Source organism: Biomphalaria glabrata, chromosome 2, assembly GCF_947242115.1.
Source record: "Biomphalaria glabrata chromosome 2, xgBioGlab47.1, whole genome shotgun sequence".
NCBI classification, from domain to species: Eukaryota; Metazoa; Mollusca; class Gastropoda; family Planorbidae; genus Biomphalaria; species Biomphalaria glabrata.
The window spans coordinates 44,554,824-44,581,176 of record NC_074712.1 but is presented as its reverse complement, the minus strand read 5'-3'; the positions used below and the strand labels follow the sequence as shown (position 1 = coordinate 44,581,176).

Genomic DNA, 26,353 nt, shown 5'->3' with positions numbered 1-26,353 from the left:
TTTAGGAGTCAGTCATAGAGATCGGGTCTAAATCAAAGAAATCATATGCCTAACTGGGAGTCGAATCGTTAGTAAGGTTGTGACAGAGCGTCGCATGAGGTTTTGCGGGACATGTTTTCCGACAAAATGAATTACGCAAAATAAGAGTTGCGGAAACAGCTTGCCGGAAAATGCGTCGAACGGCGCGAGAGGGTCTAAGTCAGTAAGAATAGCACATTAGGTTTTTGAAATAAAACTTTTTAATAGCAAGATAATGCACTGTAGATACCTCAGAATATGCATTTTGTTGGCTTTGAATACCAGAAATAGTGCTCGGCGGCGGGGCTTCGCCCCGCGCTGGGGGAGCGCTGCGAACTCCCCCAGACCCCCTTGCTAGCAAGGGCGGGGAGTCTAAAATAAACAATAAATGTCTTCCGAAAGGGTCAGAATGTAATAAAGATTAATTATGTACACAAACACACATATATATATATATATATAATTCTTTTTCGCGGGGGGGGGGGGTGTCGGGGGGGGGGGGCAAAACCCTCCCCGAAAAAAAATCCTGGCTACGCCCATGATATATATATATATATATATAAAGAGGTTGGAGGAGGCTGCATATTTGAAAATAATATATATGCTACAATAGTTAAAGTGTACCTTTTTTTTAAAAAAAAAATTAAACCACTGATTTAAAAATAAAAACAAAAGAAAAAATAACATTCGACTTAAAAAGGTTACTTTTTTCACAACGTGCCATATTGTTTCGGTTCCAATATAATAGAGGCTGAACAGGCTGAAGTTCAATGACAAAAAAAAAATCTAAAAAAAAAGTGGCTATAACCCAGGAGAAGGAATAAATCAAGCTTTCTATTAGTTAATAATGTTAATATAAGATCTTAACATCTTATCCGTTCCGTAGTAAAAAAAAATATATGGAAGGGGGGGGGGTTCTTAGCAATTTAATGGCAACACTCCTCCACCTGAAATGCATTGGATAAAAATATGTAAACATAAACATCTGACGAATATGGTTAGTTTATGATTATGTAAAATTGATTTAATAAGACTCTGGGTTGCCTGGGTGGAGAAGTTATAAAGATCGTGTAGATCCTACAGGAGGTAGCTAAAGATCGTGTAGATCCTACAGGAGGTAGGCTACTTGTCTTGAAGTTACATTATTTAAATGGATCTAATCTACAATCTAGATATAGATCTGGTTATAGTATGTTTTTTTTAAATATAATGTTGTTGTTTTTTTAAACTGACAACGACTCTACATTAAAAAACTAATTCATAATTTATATATCTACATACTATCTGCATACTATTTGATATTTATATTATATCTAGATCATTTTAAAAAGAGTATTTATTTGAATAATAGAAATCTAGATCTACTTTTTGAAAGTATTGATCGTGAAAAAGATCAGTAATAAACAGTCACGATACATGTTTTTTTAAGATAATTAATTCATCCGAACCGGGTCCGAACAATGACGGAAACACTCGATCTTTTCCGGACAACTTTTGTTATTGTTGTATGCTGGGAGAGCGAGAATCGACATAAATATATCGCCCTATTTGGAAGGACTTTCTAAAGGCAGTTTTCTATCTTCTGGATAGCTATGTAACTTAAGTTCTCAAAGGGATATTATTTACGCAGGTTATTTATTTCAAAATGTGGTTTTGTTAGAGTGTAGGAACATTTTAGTTCTTGTCCAGACGTCGTCTGCTTTTTGGTTAAGTCGGCGACCAACCCAGTTTTGGTTTGGACTCGTCGATAAGGCCAGTCGGTGATTTCGACAAATTTTCAATATTTGTAAGTGATCATGGACTTGATGTTTGAATGGGAATATGAAGGGGATAGGTTTTCATTCGAGGATAGTGACAGATTCGAAGAAGATTCTCTATGTTCTTGGGGAAGTGAACCTGAAAGTGTCTGTAATAATTGGAGAGGTTGGAAAAGACAAAATGGAGGACCCAACGTAGGCATAAACAGGGGTGAGTAACCTATAGACTAGATCTAGTCAGCTGAGAAATTTAGCAAAATAATTTAATATTAGATCTACTGTTAAATCAATATCTAAGTTGAAATATAGACCTGTTCACCAAGTTTCCCCTGGAATGTGTTATGTAGAAGGGCCTGAAATCCTTTTATTGTTAATTAAAAGTGGCTTTTGGTAATTACTTTTTTTTATTTTCGATCACCACTTTAACTTTTAGTTTTAACTCCACTTGTGACTGAGTTGCTCAACAATCCTATTTCTTGATTCACCCCCCCCCCCTTTTCATAATTAAGCAGTAAGCCTATAATGTTTGAGCATAACCAAGTTTCCTAAGAATACCGTTTGTTTTAGCTATCAGTCTACATCTGTGCTTAGAACAATCAAAAAATGAGGAAAGGCATTTCCTCAACCAGAGGCCAGAGGTAAAGTAAATATTGATTTTATGACAAAACCGGGTTACCACTTAACCTAGATAATAATACAAAACCATCAGCTTTATGCTTGTGTCTAGTTATACAACCTAACTTAATTTATAGTTCATTTAGATCATGACTTCTTAGATATCTAAATGGATTTATTTCAATCACATTAGTTTTATTTCTTTTACTGGGGGAAGCCTAGACAATGAAAACACAATATAAATTAGGTATGCTTGACCTAAGCTCCAAACGAAACTAGGTCACACAATGTAGTCCTCAGCAGCCGAACAATGAAAAAAAAAAGAGGGTGGCCTAGATAGATTTTGCAAAGGAAAGAGCCTGGCAGGCTGTTTGGTGCAAAATAAGTTCAAATATAGAATACAATATATAACAAAGCTGATGTTGAACCTGTGTCTCATTAATCTTAATATATTTACAACAATTGATTTAGAATTATATATATCTAGATCTAGATTTTAGATCTAGATCTGGCTAGATTTGATATTTCTAGATATCAGACATGCCAATGATTTTAAACCAATTTTATTACTTAGACTTAACAACCTAAGTCTAAGTGTACAATTTTTAGATAGATCTATTATTTACATGTAGATTTAGATCTAGCTCTAGATTCATTTTCATTAGCAAAACATTTTTTGGGCTTTCTATTATTTTTATAAAACTAATCTATGATTGGTAAAAAGATATATATAGGTCCAGACTCTTATCTAATTACTATTACAGATATTTATACCCATATATTCTAAATGAAATGCAGAATAATTATTATTATAGATATCAAAGTGAAATTTTGTTATAACTGTAAGCTTTCAGTTTCAGTTTAATTTTTCAGATTCACTTCATCTACAAACAGTTTTTCATAAGATCAACAGACCTCATGCCAAATTGTACTTTAACTTTAGAGCATGGGTGACATAATTAATAAATTAATAATAATACATAACCTGTTACTAACTAAAATTCAGAATACTTAGGTGTTATAATAAATGAAAAGTTATCAATGAGTCCCTCAAACTGATGAAATAATTAAGAAATCCAACAAAGCATTAGTGTTTTTGGCAAGAAATATTTACAAATCCATCAAGAACTGTTTAACCATAACTTAAAAAAATATACCCTAATGAAAAGGTTCAGAAAGACAAATAGATAAAGACCCATCATTTCTTTTATTCAGTTTATTTTAGTACAAATTCATATAAAAGTGCTCTTCCTTTCCTAGTGCTATAACAGTATGGAATATGTTGCCTGAATTATCCAAGAAAACCAATGTTGACTGAACACATGGATATTTCTTGGACACAATAATCTCTTTTGAAGGAACAGCTATGATTTATGAGATAAGAAGAAGAATTAAATTCTTCTAAAGGGCTTGTTGTTAAACCTCTAATAAATTAACCAATACTTATACTTTGGGACCATTCCTTTTTATATTTAAAACAAACTTTAATTGAATAATTTATGATTGCAGTTGTGTAGCTAAGGGGGGGGGGGGTAGGGGGGGGGAGAATTTGAAAATCCTCTGCTCAGTTTAGCTTTTGATATCAAACCTCCTTCTTCTCTTTAGTCTTCCTCACTTTCTTTTATCTGTTACTGTGTATAATTAGATAGTTTAAGCAAGGTTGTAGGTCCTTGTCATTTGAACCAAATTTCTTAATTTATTGGCTTTGCTAGCCCAGTTTTTACAGCAAAAGGTTTAAAAAAATTTGCTTTTTACTGACTTTCTGATTCATTATGTTCTAGTGATAAGCCATTTCATTTCTGTTAGATTTAGATGTAATTATTTATGAATATGTTATTTATTGTCTAAAAAGCTTATTTTGACCTTTAACATAGTGAAAGCCTATATATTCTGCATTTATTACATCCATGTAATGATAATTCAGTATAACTAAATATATTGTTCAATTCATAAACTTTTAAAAAATGTCTATGTTTCTTGCTTGATATAATAAGCTTGACAAATCGAATAAAAAAATGTTTTATCATTTAAATTAAAAAAAAAAACACAAAAATTTAAGCCTTATTGAAAAGTATATTATTAAAGAAGATTGTTGGGTTGGTGAAGTAGAGTTTACCTTGCTTCAAAAGGTACTATCCGATTATATATAACATTTTGTACCATTTAGAAGTGGGTGAGCTTAGAAACTGGCTAAAAAAATCATGAGTTTCAAAAATGTATAGAAATATAAACTTGTAGTTAGTCAATAAAACACTCAGTAACTTCCTTATTTCATTAATCATTTTTATTTAAGATCCTTTGTGAACAATCCATGGCCTTTTTTATTTGAAAGCAACTATGGATCATCTCATGGAAATGAGATGAATGCCTGGGATTTAGCTGTTGTTGGAACAATGTTGCCCATACATCAGCTTATTTTTTAACCTTTAACATAGTGAAAGCCTATTATATAGATAAGGATTCTGCATTTATTACTTCCATGTAATCAAAATTCAGTATAAATAAATATATTGTTCAATTCATAAACTTTTAAAAAGTGTCTAAGTTTCTTGCTTGATATAATAAGCTTGACAAATCTAATAAAATTATGTTTCATCATTTAAATTAAAAAAAAACAACAATTTAAGCCTTATTGAAAAGTATATTATTAGAGAAGATTGTTGGGTTGGTGAAGTAGAGTTTACCTTGCTTCAAAAAGTACTATCTGATTATATATATATATATATATAACACTTTCCAGAACATGTTGTACCAATTAGAGGTGGGTGAGCTTAGAAACTGGCTAAAAAAATCATGAGTTTCAAAAATGTATAGAAATATAAGCTTGTAGTTAGTCAATAAAGCACTCAGCAACTTCCTTATTTCATTAATCATTTTTATTTAAGATCCTTTGTAAAAATTCCATGGCCTTTTTCATTTGAAAGCAACTATGGATCATCTCATGAAAATGAGATGAATGCCTGGGCATTAGCTGTTGTTGGAACAATGTTGCCCATGCAGCAGAAGTATCCAAAGGAACATCAAGTGCTGATACAGTTTGGGATCAGCGGCATCACAGGTTCTGCCAGCTTGTAGCACTGAGTGCTGCAAATTGCCTAAGGTTTGCCAGCTCCTAATTTTTCCTCAGGGTTAACTCCTGAATCCTTTCCCATGATTGGGTATAGCTGCAAGACAGCATGGGTTTGAATTCATAGTTTTCCTTCTCTTAGGTGCGTTTTAGTGAAAACAGTTCCACCAAAATCAATATCAGAGCCACAAGTGAAGGCCAGGAGTTGGACTGGTTGTCAGAGGCTATTGGAGAGGGATGCCATTATAAAGCATTTTATAGGTAGTGGAGTGCTTAAATCCATTACCCCTTCCGGCAATGACAACCTTGCAGAACCTTTGTGTGAACATAGGGCCTTTTTAAAAGTTGGCATAGTGAAGAATATAATTTATTGCCTTCATATGTAAACATAATAAAACATTTATAATAAATATTTTTCAGAACGTCAGGTGACACCTTTGTCTGAATTAGCAGCCAAAGCTGTAGCATGTTATATACCTTTTGAGGTTGTAGAACACTACCCAGAGCCGATTCCAGAGCCTATTCAACTGCGTATAGCTTTTTGGAGTTTCCCTGAGAGTGAGGAAGATATTCGGTATGAGATTAAAAAACATCCTTATTTATGTGTCATATTTGGTAATATATCTTAATACATCACATTTAGTATAGTTTTGAATTAACAGATTTTTGAAGCAGCAGTTGCATTTCATTTTCTTTTTAAGGCTCTATTCTTGTTTGGCTAATGGAAGTGCTGATGAATTCACAAAAGGTGAACATCTGTATAAAAACAAAAGTGTAAAAGACACTTTGCAAATAGGTATATCATTTTGTTACCACTATTCATTACTGAACTTCAAAAGTTACACTTGTAGCTCGTACAGTACATTTTTGTTTTGAAGATATTACTTAAGTTGTAATTATTCTCATTATGCCAGGGTTTCATTTAAGTGGTACAGTTGTTACTCAAAATAGTGCTCAAGGTCAGAGTAAAGGATCCTTCAATGTAGCCGTTGTATTTGATAGACGTAGAATATCATCCTGCACATGCACCTGTGGCAGTTCAGCATCATGGTGTGCTCATATCGTGGCCCTTTGCTTGTTCAGAATACACCAGGTACTTATAAAATGTGCAACTAAGTTGATAGTTCTGTTCTAAAGATATAAAAAAACAATTAAGGACAGTAGTTGTATTAGAAAGAAATTCATAAAATGATGTTTCTTAATATTTTTTAATAAATATTTACATTTTCAGGCTAGTTCAGTTTGTCTAAGAGCTCCTGTGTCTGAGTCTTTGTCACGTTTGCGTAGAGATCAGCTTCAAAAATTTGCTCAATATCTTATAAGTGAATTACCTCAGCAGGTTATATCATTTAATTTTCTTTTTAAATTCTTGGATTTAGCAAAGGTTAAAAAATAACACTGATAAGTTGGGGACTTAGGAAAGAAAATAAATAGTGCTAAATGAGGGTTAAAAATATTTTATTTTGTATAACAGATTCTACCTACAGCACAACAGATTTTAGATGAACTGCTGTCTTCTCAAGAAACTGCTATGAACACAGTTTGTGGTGCACCTGGTAAGTTTTTTGTTATAAATGTAAATAGTTTATATTAAAAAAATATTTTTTTTAGGATTTAAATCTTAATTAATACAAGATAAACATTTTTTTCTTTATATCATTTAGATCCAACTGCTGGTCCATCAGCAAGTGAACAAACATCTTGGTCATTAGATGAATCAACTCTGCATGCGAACATCAAGAAAACACTTGTGAAATTTTGTATTCCTGCTCCAACAGTATTCAGGTCATTTATTTAGTTCAAACATTGTTACTGTTAAAATAATTTCCTTTATTTACATTTATTTATTAATTCAAATCTTGATGTCTGTAGCTTTTTCTGAAAATGACAACTGGTAGAATAATAGATTCATTAAATTCAACAGTGATGTGAACTACCTAACTGCCAGTGCTCCCCCAGCAGCAACAGAATGGCAAAGCTTATTGCGTCCTTTAAGAGGGAGAGAGCCAGAAGGAATGTGGAATTTGCTATCAATCGTGAGAGAAATGTTTCGCAGACATGACAGTAACTCTGTCCCGTTGCTTGAAATTCTGACTGATGAAGTGCTACAGTGTGAGCAGGTATAAATCCACTGACCATAAGCTTTTGTTTAAAATGAATACTTTAGATTTTGTTTAGTTCACAAATATACATTTAGAACATTGTGTTTATTGTTTCTTTTCAGATTTTGATATGGTGGTTCACCACAAAGGTTTCCCCATCCAATAATGCCACAGTTGTTCACTGCAATAGGAGTGGCAACACTGCTAATGGGACTCAGAATGCTGCTTCAAGTTTGTGTGATGAAATTGTCACACTGTGGAGACTAGCTGCTCTGAACCCTAAGTTATCTCCCAACCAACGACAAGACATGCATGAGAAATTCAGAGACTGGCATATAAGTACTGTTGATAAAGTCAAAAAGGCTCGAAATAATAACTCATCTGCATCTGTAACTAGTGTAAAGAAATTGGACATAGAAATATTTCCAGGATTCAAGCCTGCTATAGAGGCTTGTGGTCTAACTTGGGATGATTATCCCATCCCTGGTATAACCTATTCTGCTAAAGAAGGGTCTAGGTTCTTTTACCATTTTAGTTCCAACAAATCTCATGACAATGAAGGCAAAAAGCCATCTCGGGTACAGCCTGTCACTATATGCTCACAGGACATTATAAGTACTGATAATCCTAATAGAAACATTGCTCATTCCCAAAGATCTCAGGAGTTAGCTGCAGGGCGGACCATACGACGTGACTCAGGTCATGATGGTGCCTTGAGTTCAGGTTCTGAAGGATTTTGTGAGCCAGAAAGGGGCTTTAGAGATTCTGACTCAAGTGGTGATTACAAGGGCAACCATTCTCGTAGTAATTCATTTGAAGATGTCGAGTCCCCTCATAGTTTTACTCCTAAATTGTCCATTCCTAATGCTTCACATATATCAAATAATTTTAATGCAAAAAACTCTGTATCATTAGCCAGTAAGCAGACCTCTTTAGAAATTGATGTATTTGATGAAACTTTAGCTGAGCTAGATGCTGGTGTTGGTGACATGACACCTAAAAATTCTCGGATGTCTTCTATACTTGGAGCATGTGCTTTTCCAACAGTTGTCAAGGTATCAGATAACACAAGCTCTATTCTTTTATCGTCTGTGCACCATGGTATTAAGGGGACCTCAGCATTGCCCTCCCATATAACTGCAGTGGAGCAAGCTGGAGAATCTATTATAAAGCAAAGTCAAGGTGAAATATTTGAGGGTGGAGATGAGTACCAGTTGTATTTTTATGACACTAAGTTTAAAGCAAATGATTCAAAGAAGAAAGACAAAGGTGATGACGCCAATGTGTTTGCTGGTTTAAAAAATGCTGAGACCACTCAAGATGTAAGTTATTTCTCAACATTTTTTTTCTTATCTATTTTTTAATGATTAAATTCTAACTGTATAAATATTTATGTAACTGACTCATTAGGATTACTTTGTAATTGAAATTTAGGCTAGGAATGGAAGGAAAAAATTACAAGATAGCTACTTCTTTGAGTTCATAGAAATATGGCTATATCCAAGAAATCCACAAACTGGCTTTACCTTTACTAATTTTACTTTTAATGAAAATCTAATAGAGTAAAAAATAAAAAAAAAAATGTTTTCTTCAGTTTTGTATTATATATGGCAAATAAGATCTATAGATATATTAGGGCTAGCGTAAAGCTAGTAATTTTGTGCTCTAATTTGATATGTTTTTGTTCTTGTCATTGTGTAACTAGCATATTCTACTGCACAGATTTGTATGATGTATACTAGACAATTATTTGTTACTTTAACTATTTACTTTTATTGTTCTAGGACTTTTCATTGTGTTAATTTTTCACACTTGTTGATCATTTATATTTCTGAAGTTTTAAATTAAGCTAATACAAATATTATAATTGTTTAAGTGATTAATTATATCTTGATATTATTAAATTTGTTTAGTTTACTGCAGACATATTGCAACACGTTCCATCATTTTTTATTCACATTATTTTTTTTGTTTTCTTTCCTCCAAAGATTCTTTTTGCTAGAGCTGAAGCATTACATGCACATGGTCACACTAAAGAAGCTTGTCGACTGGCTAGAAGACTTGCAGAGGAAATGCTGGACAATCCCCCTGACCTTCTTGCTGAGTCAGCAAGTGCTCCATCACCAAAAGGTCTGCTTTAGCTTGTTTTATCATAACATGAATGTACTACTAGCTTCAGCTTGCAGTAACTTTTTTTTTTTTTTTTTTTTTTTTTATACTACAGGGGCTACTTATTTAGCTTTACCACTCTTTTTGGTAAAATTTCCAACATTAGAAATGTGTTAATAATTGTTCTTTTCTTGATGATGCTTGAAATTTGATTTTCAGCTAAGAAAAAGAGAGCTTTAACCAATATTAGCATGCTTGCTAGTGCACTTCTATCCAAGGCCTCTTTCCTGAGCAGTGTACTTTGTGAAGATGAGGAATGTCATCACTTGGCTTTTCAAATAGGCATGTTTGGTCTAGAGTTGGCAAGACCTCCGGCTTCAAATAAAGCGATAGAGGTAAGTTTGTAAATTTGTTAGTTTTATGATTAAAAATGGTTGAAAGTTACACCAATGTTGTTTTTAAGTTGGATTTGACATATTTGGTTTTGGGATGGTTGCCTGGTCATGCGGTATGCACGCTGGTCTCGATGGTCCTGGGCTCATAACCTGCCAGCTGCTACCTCCATCCTGCTGGAGGTATGTACTATAAGCAGTGACTGTACTGTCCATACCAGCATTCGCAAGAACATCACTATTTGTAATGTAGTCTTGTCATCATATGTCCATGATGGAGCACAGGCATCTTTGGTGAAAGCGTCCAAGAAGTCTTAGTTGCTATCTGTATTGTACCCATGTCTCAGATCCATATAAAAGGGTTGAGAGAACCACTTCTTGGTGTAGACTGATTTTGTAGGCTTATTATTTATCAGTACTTATGAAAATATTAATGATTATTTTTTTTTTATGCTGATTTATATTTTAGGTTAAGTTGGCACACCAAGAATCTGAGCTGCTTCAGTTGTTAAAGAAGATTCCTTTAGGCCCACAAGAAATGTTAGAGATCAGAAACAAAGCAGAACAGCTTCGAGATGGAACATTAAAGTCCAGAGGAGAAGCTTTATTGCCTCTTAGTTTAGCAACATTTATATTTGACACCTTATGCATCCCTGGTAAATCAAATTGTTATACATATTTTAAAAATGTTTACTGTCTAGTTTAAAATATGGTAAATTTCAGTAAAATACTAAATGAAGTATCGACCTAAGAAATTTCAACAAAATAAAAAGTGTATTATTAGCCTCACAAATTTTAGTAAAGAGCACACAAAAAAACAACAACAGGTAAGAATAAATAGTTTTGTGTTATTTAACGGCCCATGAGAACTTTGTCATACACATTAGTGAGTTAAGATCACAGGGACAATCCTATTGTACTGTCCCCAACTTTTCTGTCGGGTACTCTTTGAGCTTTGCAGATAATGGGGCATCCTACCAATTTTGTGTTAAACCAGGAGTAGTATAGGGAGTCTTCAATTCAACAGTCAAGCTCTCTTTACCACTCCTTTTAGGTTGCTTGTGGAACCGGATTAGAGCATGGCTTCCTATTAAAGACAATATATAATATACCCTCTCATCTTTGTTAGTGAGGTTAGAAAATAGTTTTTTAAGTAACATGCAGTTATAGTCAGCATTGCAACAATATAATTTCTAGAAGCTCTCATTTCAATTATCGGTTACGTTAATGGCTAATACCCAAATGTGTGTTTGTCTGATCAAAAATTAAGTTGTATTAATTACTTTTTAACAGAAGTATCTTGTTTTAAAACTATTAATTTTAAGTAGTTCTTTGTTATGTATAACTAACACTTTGTACATAATGTTGTCTTATCAGCCAATGTAATATACACAGCTGATGAGAAACTGGGATTTGAAGCAGCTGTAACGGCACTAGGTGAGCAGATATTAATTCTGAGTAAATTTTATGCTTACAATAAAATGCTTTTTTCTTATAAATTAATAAGATAACATTTAAGGTATAATATTGTTAGCTGATTGAGGAAAACATAAAATAAACCATCAGAGTACTGTAATAACTATTTCTATATCAACCTTTTTATTTATAACTTTGCTATCAAGGTCTGTATACTAGCATTTTTAATATTTTTTTCTAGGTATGAAAGCCAACATTGCTGAAGCAGATCACCCACTACTGTGTGAAAGCACCAGAAGACAGAGAGGAGAGCTGGCAATTTCTATGCTTGTTCACTACAAAGATGATCAAGTCAGGCTGAGTAGGGTAGGTTTCTTTCAATAAATTTAAAGATAAACTGAGAAACAAATAATTAAGAATATAGTTTAATAGAGAGAAACATCTTCTATTAGTTCTTATATAGAAAGAGTAAATTACACATCGCAAACTTGTGGCATCCTCTTTTTACATTCCTATTTCATGAATGGTTTGACCTGAAGAAAAACTGGAAGTAATTATATAGTCATCAGCTATTGGACATTAAAATTAGATATGCAAACATGTATTTCTTTTCTTTTTGTGTAAATTTTTTTAAAATTTGATATTTCTTCATAGTTTTGTATCAGTACAAATATATGTTGTTGAAAATTACCTTCTAGGACTCAAAAATTGTGTTTTTTTTCTGCAGATAATGGACAAGCTTCTTGACAAAGAGGTTCACCAACAGTACAAGGCACCAAGTTTAATAAATTATCTCTCTGGGCATAAGCAACCAGCCTCATCTCACACTGGCCAGGGTTCTGCTAATGGTAGTCACCACAGAGATGGCAACAGTACAACTGGTCATAGGACACACTGCAACAGAGGAGACTTTGAAAAGCTATTTGTTCCAGAAAGAGGGATATCTGGTGGCTCTGCAACAGGTACTAAGTTTCAGTAAACTTAATATGAACATTTATTATCTTCATAAATGAAAAAAATATGTGGTTTTATTTTAATTTATTTGGTTTTTAATCAACATAATTAGTGTTTGTACCTTGCAGATTTACATAGATATTTGTTTAAAACCTTAATTAAAGTAGGCATTGTTTTGAATACAATCTTTTATCATCCACTAAAAAAGAAAAAGATTTTAAACACTTGACTGTCATTGTGTCTGTCCATTCTTGTTTAGTTTAAAAAAATGTGTGTACAGAGTTTTAGTCAGTTGGATTTGAACCCATGCCAAGATTGAGACTGGTACTTAGACCAACACCATAGATGACTTAGCTATCATAGATCACTTAGCCATGCTTCTATTATGGTGAATTTTTAAAAACTGCATATAAATGATCTTTTTTCTTTTCATTCTCATTTTTTTAATGTTGGAGGAATCAGATCAGTAATCTTATAGCTGAGATGAACTGGGCACTGGTTTCCAAATCAGACAGTTCTCCATATAGTTTTTTTCAATAGGTGAGTTTCAGGGCCAGAGTTGTTTGAGTGGCAGGCCTCTTGATAGAGAATGCAGCTTTGAAGGACGTGGTTGGCATTCTCTGGTGATGTTCCATAAGGGCAAGTTTCACTAGTCTTGACTTTTGGCTTCGTAACATATGTTGTCTCATTCTATTGTGTCCAGTCCTGAGGCGAAAAATAATGCATTGGTCATGTTGGGATAGCTTATAATAGGCATAGTTTTTCTTGTAATAGTGATTAGAGCTGGTCCATTTCTTGTTTAATCTACTCACTTTCAATTTCCTCATTTCATTTGGATAGAGAGGAATGTTCAAGTGTTGGTTTGTTCATTCTCCCATCTTTGGCAAGTATGCCTGCTTTTTCATTGCCTTTTATTTCATTGTGTGCTGGAATCCATTGAAGAACAGTTAGCTGTTGTTGTTGTGGTTTACAAGAGCTGTCCTGAGTTGCTATTTAATGGAAGTATCATAGTTTTTCAGGCTTTGAAGGACTGTTTTGGCATTGGATTTAATGATCAATAAATCAAAAGAGTTGTATATTTTCTTATTATTCAGATTATTACACCATCAGTGCTGATTTAAAGGCTTTAGCCACAAAAAAAAAAGTTTGAGATATCCATTTAAGCCATGTTATTAGTATTTTTTGTTACAAAAAAATTTTTTACATAAATAAACTTGGTAATTTTTTAAATACTGTATCATTGGTCTCATTTAGTGCAACATAAAAATAAAAAAAATACATTCAATTTGGAGCTCTTAATTGCTGTCCCAAGCAGTCTTTTCCAAAATCATTGAATTATTACAGTTAATTTTCCCTTGTTGTAGGGCATTCATATAAAAGTGTGTTTTTTAAATATATCTATAAATGTATATATTTAAATATTTTAATTCTAAATTAATACTTTTGTTAAGTAAAAATAACAACACAACCCAGATTAAACATTTGACTTACTTTTAATGACATTTTAAAACATTGAAAGACAGTTGTCTATTTAATTAAAGATGTTAAAGACGTGTTTTTGTCAGCTAATTGCTGCAGATCATGCATCTCTATACTATGCAGATTTGTATCAAAGTTTAAGTTACAACATTACCAGACTAGTGAAGACCTGATAGATAAAACTGAACCACTGTTGGTTTTGCCTCAAGTTGATAATGAGAGAGCACTTGTGGCCAGGAACTAAGATTCCACTGTAAATAGAGAAACATGCTGATTTTTAACGTATTTTTGTGAACTTTCTGTTTATACTATTATATTAATTAGTTTTGACCAATTGAAGATCACACAGAGAGAGGTACATGGCGCAATACAGACGAACGACCCGATTCAGGAACAAGTACTGACAATGCATCAACTCCAGTGGCTGCTTCTGCTAATTCAACTCCTAATGGAGGTGCCCGACCCAAGACTACCTTCTCTCTTAGATATACTAGGTAAATCTGAACAATATATATATATTTTATGAAGCTTTTGGGACAAAAAAAACAACTAACGGTCTAGTACTGTAACAATTGAAGTGACAGTAATTCAAAATGAATGGTTAAAATAGTCACAGATAACACAGAATAATATATGCACAATTTTTGTGACTCATATTTAATTGTACTTAGCTCTTTGTTTTGATCACTTTGATTACTCCATTAAGATTGTCAATTCCATGAAAATCATTTGTCAGAGTTTTCATTAACCTACTATTTTTAGTTTACTTACATTTGTACATCCACTGTCACCCATGATTAGTTAATAAAAGAAACAACATGTTTGTTTTCTTCTAGTGGACGAGATACAGATAGTTCAGCAATGGAAGAAGAGGATGATTTGAAAGCATTAGAAGCTAAGATAAGATGTATGGGCATGAAGAAGAAACCATCGCAAGGTAATTACAAAAAAATTTTGCATGCTGCTCTGAACTAATAAAATAGGAATTTCTCCTTTATATTTTCACACCTAATTTTTGTTGACTGATATGTTTGGTCTAGGAATGGCAAGTATTGACAGCAGTGCTCCAGAGACCACTTCCAGTGACAATTCACCAACACTTGTGAGGAGAAACTTTAGCAAACATCAAGGTCCAGGAAGTGACAGTGGCAGCAGTGGTGAAAGTGACTCCCTGGGTTCCAGTAGTAGTGGTGACAAAGGAAACAGAGCCATCCCGAGGGATAATGAAAGGTTTTTAACTTTGAACTACATCTTGTCATGAATATTTTTTGTTTATTATAGATGTAGATGTAATAAAACCATGAACAGTTTAATAAGATGTGCCTTGTATTAAAAGCATAAACTTATTTTGACTGTTTTGTAGTCCACCAAGTCCATATTTAAATCGTATGCTGCTGCCCCAAGGATTGATAGACTCAAGAAATCCAGTAGGTGGTAAAACATTAAGGTAAAGGCTAAAATAAATACATTGAATGCATCTAAAATTATACTTAAGTGTCTTCTCAGCACACTTTTTGTTTAAACCCTGCACTTATATTTGGGGTTTGCTTTTCTTGCTTTCCAGGTACAAGGGTAGACAAAGAGTAATGCCAACTATTCCTAACCAGCCAAGTGAGGCTGGCTATCATTTTATGTTTGAGTTGGCCAAAACGGTGCTACAGAAGGCAGGTGGCACATCTTCTACTTCTCTATTCACTCAACCCAGTAGTAATACCAGCCATGCAGGGCCTCATAGAAATCTGCACTTGTGTGCCTTCCAAATAGGGTTATATGCATTAGGACTTAGCAACTGTGTATCACCCAACTGGCTCTCTAGGACTTACTCATCTCATGTGTCATGGATAACAGGTAGGCTTTTACACTAGAATACTATAGAAACAGTCTCCTTGCCATTCTATGCATGCTTTAACCCTAAAATAACCTTCTAATGCAGGACAAGCTACTGAGATTGGAAGTGCTGCCATTCGAATGATAATTGACACATGGGAAGGCCACCTTACACCTCCAGAAGCTGCATCTCTAGCTGATAGAGCCTCACGAGGGCGTGACCCAAACATGGTCAGAGTTGCTGCTGAGCTGGCCTTGTCCTGTTTGCCCCATGCACATGCCCTCAACCCATCTGAGGTTCAGAGAGCTCTGTATCAGTGTAAAGAGCAGAGCAGAGATATGTTGGAAAAAGCTTGTCTTGCTGTTGAAACAGCTGCTGAAGGAGGAGGTGTTTTCCCAGAGGTAAATCATTTTGACATTAAACTTTTTGTCTTAATAGAATGGAATTAAAAATGTGTTTCTGCACTAAAAAACATTTAAGTTTTTAAAATTTTGAAAAGTTTTATAACTGAGCTTTTTTACAAATCAGGTACTTTTTGATGTAGCTCATCACTGGTATGAGCTATCAGAAGAAGCTAGTCATAATTCACCAGATTCAATGGATGGCAGTGACTCTAGCAGTCATACACTCAGAGCCAGAAGAGAATCTGGCAGTCCAGCTTCTATAGATCCTGGGTCTTCCAGGTTTGTATGGTAACCACATTTTTTTTTAAATTCACAAGTATTGCTTTCAATATTTTTATAAAAAAAAATAAAGTGTTGATGACTCACAAAACAATTTGAAACAGTTTGTATTTTTTTAGCTAAATTTTTGTTTTCTTTTTAGGGTAGTAATTTGTAAATTATATTTATATAGAATGCTTTTCAATTTTAAATAGACTACAAAAATAAATATTATTTTTCTACAGTGATCGAGCCAGTCCTAATACAGGCAGCACAATGGTTCATTTTCCTGTTGTTCCTGTTCCACTTCACAACAGCCAGTCTCCTCCACACACACATACACAACAGCAAATTGTTTCTCCTGTCTGCTCATCCCCACAAATGATGCAAACTGGTTCTCCTCATATGCCCCCTCAAACAGTGGTGTTGGTGCCTGGCCCCAACCCCCCTCCTCCTCAACTCGGAGGGCACTATATACAGCCATATAGTTTTATACAACAAGTCCCCACAGGAACACCCCCTCCACCAACACCATTTTCACACCATCACTTCACACACACACCACCACACCATGCCCTTCACAATCATGGGCTTCACCCACACACATACGTAGCTTCATATACTTACCCTGGGCAGCCTCCTTTCACCAGTCTCCCACCCAATATATACCATGCTGGGAGTGCGCCCCACTTGCGTACCTCCCTTCCACCAAACGTTCAGGTATTTAGCACCCAACCTCATCCTGCCATGCACCCTATGCATCCTGTTGAAGTAGTGACGACAACTCCCCCAACAGGCAGTCCCACCCCTGTCCTCAATACAGCTGTGGCTGTTCCCCAAGTACAGCCCAATGCCCACAACCAGATGCAGTGGAACTACTTGATGGCAGCATTCCGCACAGGCATGCTTGCAATGGAAACACTCTCACGTAAAGTTCATGATGATAGACCACAAACAAAGTATGCTAGAAATCCTCCATATGGTGAAGATGTCAAATGGTTGCTGAGTGTTGCAATAAAACTAGGTAAAAGTTATTGCACTAGCAGTAATTAAAATGTATTTGAAACATATGATTTTATAAAAACTACTTATTTAATAAATAAAAAAAAAGATTATTTTGAATGATATTAAAAATACTTATAAGTGTTTACATTTCCCAGGCACAACATTCCTCCAACAGTTTTGTGCAAGTGCAGTAAATGCAGTTGTCAGTCCATTTATTCTCTATGATTTGGCAATGGAAGCAGCTAGATTTTTAGCTCGAAATAACTTAACCCATGTTCCCACACATTTGAGGTCAAATATATTGAACTCCTTGTTCCAAAAGTGTTTGCAAATGTAAGTGGCTTATTATTTCATTTCTTACTTTCCTTTTATTTGCCCTTATGAGCAGCAAAATCTGTTTGTTTGTTTTTTTAAATGTGTATTTATTGATTGTGTAATCTTTTGTCTGATTTCAGGTTTATTCAGTGTGCTCATCAGAGAATTCACCACATCAATAATGCAGATTATGATGAGTTTGTCAGCATTGTTTGTAATGCACGCAATGCATTTTATCTGGCACCAGGTGGAATTGTCCAGTTCAACGAACTCCTCCAGAGTCTACGTAGGTCCAAATCCTGCCGCAAGGAATTGTGGCAGCGTATTGTCAATGGCCTGGCCAGCGGAACTGTATGATGGTACTTTTTTTAGAGTTCCAATTACAGTGACCCTTTATATATTTTTTTCCATACTTATTTATTCCTAAAAGGTTAATGTGCCCTTATAGACTATTTATTTGAAAAAGAAACCTAAAGATTAAAATGTATGTTCTGAATGATCATGACATTGAACTTCACTTTAACACATACAACTATTGATGTGACTTAGCTGAGCAAAATTTGTGGTCTAATTTCTTAACTTATTAAACAACTACCTGCAGTTTTTGTTCTTCACCAATGATGACCATAACACAATGTTGTGAGTGGAAGAAATGTCTACTTTTGTTTGATGAACTCTTAGTATTGAAACACTAATGAACCTAAAATCTTGCTCAGCTAAATCATTTGTTATATTTAATTACACTTTGAAGTGTACAATTAGTGGCCATAAATTTTTATTATTATTATTCTATTGAAACTTGTTGTTTTCTTTTTTTGTCCATAGCATTTTTAATTTATTCTCTTCTTTAAAAAAATTTTTTCCAACATGGAAACCTTTAACAAAATGTTTCAACATGATACTATGTTTTTTTTCTGACAATAGAAAGTCATTCACATTTAGTGTTGACTTCATCTATAAGATGTTATGCATATTGGTTTGTGAGGATTGTTAAGCTAAAACTTGGCTATGCCATTCAGCAGTTTTAACATGTACATGCTTCATCTTTTTAAGATATTAATCATAATAGTCTATTCACAGACATATACATTTTGCTCACACAGATAGAGTACATTAAATATCTTCTGTAAAATACATTTTAATTTATTGGAGAAGAATAGCTTTAATATTCATCCTTTCCCAAAGCCTCCTTTACAGAAGTCCTCCTCCCCAGCACTCCCTCCATACATTGATATGCTATCCCTCAACCAACATCAGACACATGGACACAAGCAAGCAGTGGTTGTAAACAAAGTATTGATAACCATGCATGCTGTGAACACATCCAGTAAATGTATACAGTAGCGAAACTTACTTGTTTTGTGTGTAGTAGTTCTGTAGTGTGTGGGTTGATTTCTCCCTCCTCTCTATGTACTCTGTGTTTGACACCTAATGACATTATGTTGAGTTGAACTCCTAGCCTTAGAAGTTACTGGTGTGTAATGTGTACATGTTTTTTTAAATTATTATTACATTTTTTTTTAAAGTTTTCACTTTTTTTTTTAATCTATCACCATTTATATTAATGCTTCTTGTTATATCTACATAAATATATATATATTTATTATGTTCTTTCCCACACTTTGTGTGTACACAGTTTGGCCCATCATCTAGTTTACTTAAGTTCTTATTTATTCTGAAAAGTTATGTTTCTTTACCTATTTAAACAATTAATGTCAGTGTTCCCCGTGATATTTTAAACAACTAAAATGGAAAGTTATGTAGTTTTGTTTCCCTGACTTCTAGTCTGCTTTTGAAACATTTTAATTGTAGTCTCTGTTTTAATCCGTTTTTATTTCTACAAAGTTTGACAGCATTTTTAACTTAATGTCTGAAACTTTATATTATTTTATTTTTAATTACATTTCTGTTTTGCTAGTTGATCAGAATCAGAAAGAATAAGTCAGCTAGCTCAGATAAAATATAAGGTTCATTGTTTGTTCATCCCTGCAAAACTTCAATATTGAACAAGTGATCAATTGCAAAACAACCACTTTTTAAAAAATCAAGCTGTTATTTTCTATAACTATTTCTTATAAGTACATAATCTTTTTAATGGACACTATAAAGATTGCCATGATTGATTTGAATTAGAGACTTGCTGCATGTAAAAAAATTACCCAACAAGATATATTCATATGCTTTAATTACTGGTAGCAATTCTCTATGTGGAACACTAGTTAAAAGTAAATTCGGATATTTTTTATATATTTATTGAAAATTTGTTAATTTTATTATGTAATTTAATTAGTAGTTACTGTTTAATTCAGACATTAACTATTAACAAGTTTTATTTTACATTTTTAATATGTAGAAAGATCAGCTTAGACTTCTAGAGGTATTTCCTTTCTTTTGTTCGGACTCCTGTATCCTATAAACATGCTCAAGATGTTATTAAACTAATGACATCTCTACCTCATCAATGTGGAGAAATAACATTGGCTTCTTTAAACTGCATGACTGATATAGACATGTGTACACTTTTCAAACTCACACTATTTAGGTTATTAGATAAACCTATGTATGTGTGTCTTTAATAAACTTGTGTGTGTGACTAGATAGTATTTATAAACATTGAAATTAAACTAGATGCAAATGATGTTAACAAAAGGAGAGAGCTGTCATAACTGTACATTTCTAACATAGAGTTTAATAGCACTATGAGATATGTGTAAACATGTGTCCAAGAACCCATACTATATGAGTGTTGAGCACATTGCTTTAAATAGCAGCAAATGTCTACAGCAGGTTTAGAAGTTTCAGAGATACAAACATTTCAGTTGTAGGACGCTTTAATCAGTTCAGTGCTATTTTTGTTTTATTATTATTAGGTGAGATTTCCAAAGAGAACAAAGAATTAGAAAAATCTTGATTATATTTATGAAATGTATTTGTTGTCATTTCTTTGAAGATGTACATTTTGATTCAAAGAATGCTAATAATGTAAGCTACAGTAAAGAAACAAAGAGTACAATTTATCACTTTTTCACTGACCAAATCTTTATTGCTTTGATATGATTTTAGATGTACGCTTAAAACAACAAATATAACATTTTATTCTGTTACTCAGTAAATGAGATGATTATTGCAATAGCCTCTCTACCAAACTACCTTCTCAAAATTGTTTTAATGTATTACAGTTTAGAAATATAGTCATGAATGGACTGAATGAATGCTCACTTAGAAAATACCAGGAAAATGTTGATTCTCAGATCATTGGTTACCTACTTTCTACCATTCTATTTTCTTTTCTATAATTATAGACTTGTACAAAACCAAAAATAAATAACTTGTATATATTTTTAAATGCTTGTAAAATAATAATTATCAATTCAATTCCAATGAAAATATGGTTCTAACTGTAGAGCAATTTCAAACTTTCCCTTTAAAGTTCTATATAATTTGTGAGAAGATGAAATGTTTGTACCCATCACAATGTGTTACATACTTATCCTATACTATTTTTACTTTACACTTACATACATTATGTATTTATGAATAAACCAATGAATGGAATTTATTAGTTTATGCATATGAAATAGGGCTAGTATATTTTCTAATAGATCATTTTTTTTGCATTCAATGAATCCCCATCATCACTGCAACAGGCAATGTTCATTTGTTTGTTTAATATCATCCCATTCAACATTCGAATAGTTTTTATCTAGAAAAAGTATTTGCTCCTGTCTTGTAATGACGTTTTTGAACTGTTTAACAATTTCAATCTGTTGTGTTATTTATATATATGCCCCCTACCTTTTATTTTGTGTTTTATGCTAACAAATTTTTAGAGAAATGGCAATTCTACAGATTTTGTAAAATAAAACAATGCCCTTGAGATTTTTATTACATTGAGTCTAAACTGGAGTGCTAAAATACTTTCTGTTTTGATGGTTGTGAAGAGACTCTAAGTTGAAGTATTAGCTCATAATATCTTGTTAACATCATTCATCCAGTTACTTTTTACCTTCATCCAGCTTTTCAATTGTATTTTCACACTTCATACATTAGTTTAACATTCTGCTATCCAGTATTGCTGTGACTTGTTACAGCTACAACTGTCCATGTCAGTGCTGACAATATCTGTAGAATTGACCATTGTTTTTATATGTTTAAGTATGTTGAATCTGGTCACTAGTTCCACACAAACACACATTTGTATGAATGTACTATTTGAATGTTGAAATGTTTTTTTGCCATATATTTATTAATTCTTTTGATTGCTTGACATTTCTTGTACCAGCTGTAATCCATTTTATCTATCTTACCTGGATCTCATATGAAAAGCTTCAATAATAAAAAAATATGAATTTTTTTTTTACTTAAACAATGAATAATTATAACAGCAATTTAAGACCACTTTTTGCTATTGTATATGTACTCAAGCTAAATCACTTATCTTGACAAATCTTTTCAAATTTCATTAGGTAATAGTTTAAGTGTAGTTTGCTGAAATATCTCAGAAAGAAATGTTCTTTTTTTTTAGAATGGTCTTTTTTTTTCCATAGTGTCATCATTTACTTATGAAAAAACAACAACATATGTACATATTTCTCATGGAAGCATTGTAAAATGTTCAGATTTGAACTCCCTTCAATTGTGAGTTTTTGACAAACACAAGAATAAAACTTCACTTAAACTATGTATACATTTAACAAAGAATATATTTTAATGTTCTATGGTGTTGAATTTTACAAAAGCTAAAGAGGAATATTGCTGTGGATCTTTAAAATGATAACATTTATTTAACTCCTAATATCATTGTCTCGTGTGCAAGGTTTCATAATTGTTCATTCATATTCTATCATCATAACATTCTTAGTGTTAAAGAGAAAGCATTGAAAAAAAATCTTGTTCACACATACCAGTTTATTCTTGTTAAGGCAAAACAAAAGCCTATAAATTATGCCATACCTTTTTTTTTTTACATACAATTTTAAATTATTATCTTTGTTTTTTTCAAAGTAAAATTTTTTTTAATGTTGTGTTTTATTTATTTATTTTAATTTTGTTAAATTGAAATGCTCTGTTGGATATACAATATTTAAATCAATCTCAATTTTTATTAAAAAAAAACAAATTCAGACAAACTAAACTAAACTAAACATGTACATTGCCTTCTTTTTTTTTTTATAGATACCATATAAAAAGAGCTAATGAAATTAGAAGTTATTTAGTTCATGACATTTATTACTAATATGGTACTCTTTGAGGTTATGTACTTATCTATATAATACACTGACCTTTGTTATTTATCTACTGAACATAACACTATCAGTTTACTCTGCCTGCTCAAATGTTTTCCTATTTTTAGATTTTCTTCCCTGGGTGTTATCATATTGCAAGATTACAAAAAAGAGTTTATAGTCTATCCTTTCCTGGGTGTTATCATATTGAAAGATTATAAAAGAGTTTAGTTTATCCTTCTCTGGATGTTATCATATTGCAAGATTACAAAAGAGTTTAGACTATGTAAACTTTTTTTTTTATACATTGTCCTTCCTAAGGTTGTTCAGCTAAGCTGGATTCTGGCTTAAAGCAAATGAATGAGGAGTAGGGCTTTGTCTTTTTTTTTTTTAAATTTTAAGTGTAGACAATGCTTATATATATTCAAATTCACATTTTTGCTAGATATTTTGTTAAAAGCTGTTATTATGTAAAAATTCAATAAGCAGGTTAATCAAATTTGTAAAAAAAAAACCTACTAAGAGTTGCAATACTGACCTAATGATTTGATTTAAAAAAAAAAGATTTGCTTGTTTAAGAACAGTCTTTTTTTTACCAAATATATGTGAGTTATTTAACATTGATAAAAGAAACTACGCAGAAATGTCATTTTTTTTTGTAAAAGAGCGTAGGTAATGTTTTGTTAAGAGAAATCTAAAGGTTTGCTACTTATGTTTATGAGAAAAAAAAGATGGCAGTCATTTCACACTAATCTTTCTTTATTAATAACTGAAAGGCACGGACAACAAAAACAAAACATAAATTGAACATCATCAGACAACTGCTTCCTCTGCTATTAAATATGTTGTCTTGTACTATTCTGCAATCTTCTATATTCCCAGAATTCTAATATCTTTAACTCATTTTTTGGTTTAATTTTTAGTCACCAAACTAACACTGGTAAGTTTAAATTAAAAACAACAACAAAAAACAAAACAGGAATGCAGAGTATTTTCAGAGTTAAGTTGTTCAATCAAAGGTTTTGCTGTTGGGAGCTGAAACTATATTTACCCAGCTCTAATAGTTACGTAACACAAGGGATAGTAAAATCATTTTATCACTGTATTGACCAAATAAACTGATTATTATTCTTGGCCTTCAGACCTCTGCAGCCTTTCCAACAAACTGGAATAAATAAATAAACTAGATAGTGAGTACTGGTACATAATTCATAAACATAGGACCTGCAAGAGAGTTTGTGCACATGTTCTTGTCTACACATCCTAATCCTCCCACACAAATTATTTCTTTCTGTTTCTTGTTATTATATTTCTATTTATAATTAGATCTGGCTAGTTGTTCTTTTTCTATTGCCACTTAGGATCATTTGATGTTAGAGTGATCAACTTACCACAGCACATTAGGGCTCTCTATCTACCTCCCTCAAAACTAAAAAAAAAGTTTATAATATCCTTCCTATATTCACTGTGATTAATGTCGTTTTAAAATTAAAGCATACAGTTATTCTTTTCTTGAAAAACCTCATAATTGTTGTCATAAGTAGTTACTAGTACTCGGCAAATATGTATGAATATGTATGACAATATACAATTAGGAACATGTAATAGCAGCCAAAGGTGTATTGTCACAAAAAAAAATTTTTCTTTTCTGATTATTCAGCATATTTTTAAAAATAGAAAGTTGAAAAGCATAACTACTGAGGTTTTACTTGTGTTGTCTTTAACTAGATCTCTATTTAGAAAAATGTAAAAAAAAAATAATTAGTCTTCCATTACAAAATGTAAAAAAAAAATAACTAAAAAGCCCAACTCATTAAGTCTGTCTGAAATCAAAGTTAAGAAATTATAATAATGCCATCAACTGTTTAGGAAAAAGCAAAGCCAAAAGCAGAATAAAAATTTTACTTATTTAGATTTATTTTCCAGCAAACTATATTTTGCTAATGGAGCAGTGAGAAAAGATAACCTCTAAAGTAAAATGATCATGATAGAAAAAAATGTGTTGAATGGTTTAGCATAATTTGAGCTTGAACTCTTTAGTAAGATTGAACTTGTCATAATCTGAGTTAGCATTAATAACAAAACTACCTCTCAATCTCGAGAGACATCTCTAATGAGATGGTTTTCTGAGATGATCCATTGTGATGCTTATAACAGATGTGTAACAAAAGAGAAAAGACAAATGTAATATCTATATTTGATATTCTATGAAGTGTTGCTCCTACCTCCTGCTCTCAGTCTAATGTAGCTTTTCAAGCAGAGCATTTGTCAGCTTAGTAGTCATGTCAGACATTTCTGTTGATCAAGCTTACATTGATACATGAGCTCTGATGTGCTGTGTGTAGCCTTTTTGTGTTGGTGTTAATTATACACTGTGTTTAATACCAATGTTATGTAATACCCCCACCCTTGCAACCCTTCTATTTTGCCTTCAATACTTTATTCTTTTTTTTTTTTTTTCAAAAAAAAAAAAAAAAGAAGCCCTGAAAATTCCATTTTAAAAATACTTATAAAAAAAAATATTAGGGGCTTTGGTTTCTTCTATTTAGCCTGTTTTGAACTGTGTGTATTTTATTTTATATATTATGTATTTTTTTTTTAAATATTATATTAACACTCATTAACTCATTGTGGTATTTAAATGGTTTTCATTTGTTTTTTTCACACTCATTTCCTCTTGTCTTTGTAATTCTCCATTAAAGTTCTCAGGCTAAAATGAGTTGGTTTTGTCTTTTTTTCCTCTAAAAGCTTAAGAGGATACATACTTGCAAGTACTTCTAAGTGATTAGAAAAAAAAATCTTATTCTTCTACTTGGTAACACACAGACTACATTCTAATTATATTATAGCATTTTCTTTTTATGATTGGTTCAGCCAAATATGAAACCTTTTGGAGCTGTCTTGCTAGACATGATTTTATAAATAAAAAATTTATCTATGATGAGGATAACAATTAGTTCACATACTTTTATTAATTTGATGAACTTCAGCAGAGTGCATATTGTATTTGAAATTTACAAACAGTTGGTTCAAGCTGTCATGTTTCATGCAGGAAACGCTGGGTTCATGATAATAGGAGGTTGTCATGTCTTTTCATTGGTACTTGGAATGTATTACCAAAACTTTCTTTCTTATACCATCCAGTCCACAGTTGTTTATTTATAAAGTTCACCTGTTTACCTGCTTAGTTAAGACAAACTAAAACTAATTCTTATGAAAACAAAACTCCTTAACCACATTCTGTGTTGAATTACCATGTTACACAAAAAAAAGGCAAATATTTATTAGAAGACAATCTAAAGACATGGACTAAATGCTTCTCTAATCTTTATAATGTTGAGGCTAAATGAAATTAAGATTTTCTTAAAATATTAGAAATAGTGGCAGCAGTCCAATTTTTAAAATTAAG

General features: G+C 32.5%; 1 protein-coding gene across 2 annotated transcripts; it reads left to right on the top strand.

The window, feature by feature from the left end:
- The first annotated feature begins 1,513 nt into the window (after positions 1-1,513).
- Positions 1,514-25,660, top strand: LOC106057216 (zinc finger SWIM domain-containing protein 8-like). 2 transcript variants are annotated; one of them, XM_013214339.2, is made up of 25 exons: positions 1,514-1,986; positions 5,878-6,031; positions 6,159-6,253; positions 6,372-6,550; positions 6,689-6,796; positions 6,932-7,013; positions 7,122-7,242; positions 7,382-7,577; positions 7,682-8,881; positions 9,548-9,689; positions 9,888-10,063; positions 10,530-10,716; positions 11,438-11,497; positions 11,718-11,842; positions 12,204-12,438; positions 14,250-14,403; positions 14,746-14,846; positions 14,950-15,139; positions 15,273-15,356; positions 15,474-15,757; positions 15,843-16,138; positions 16,266-16,420; positions 16,645-17,423; positions 17,560-17,737; positions 17,860-25,660. In XM_013214339.2, exons 1-25 carry the CDS (start codon positions 1,815-1,817, stop codon positions 18,074-18,076), a joined length of 5,670 nt encoding a protein of 1,889 aa, XP_013069793.1. In that variant the 5' UTR covers positions 1,514-1,814; the 3' UTR covers positions 18,077-25,660. The 2 variants fall into 2 exon arrangements, with proteins under 2 accessions (XP_013069793.1, XP_013069785.1); XM_013214331.2 differs by having other exon boundaries at positions 16,266-16,429.
- Positions 25,661-26,353: the final 693 nt, after the last annotated feature.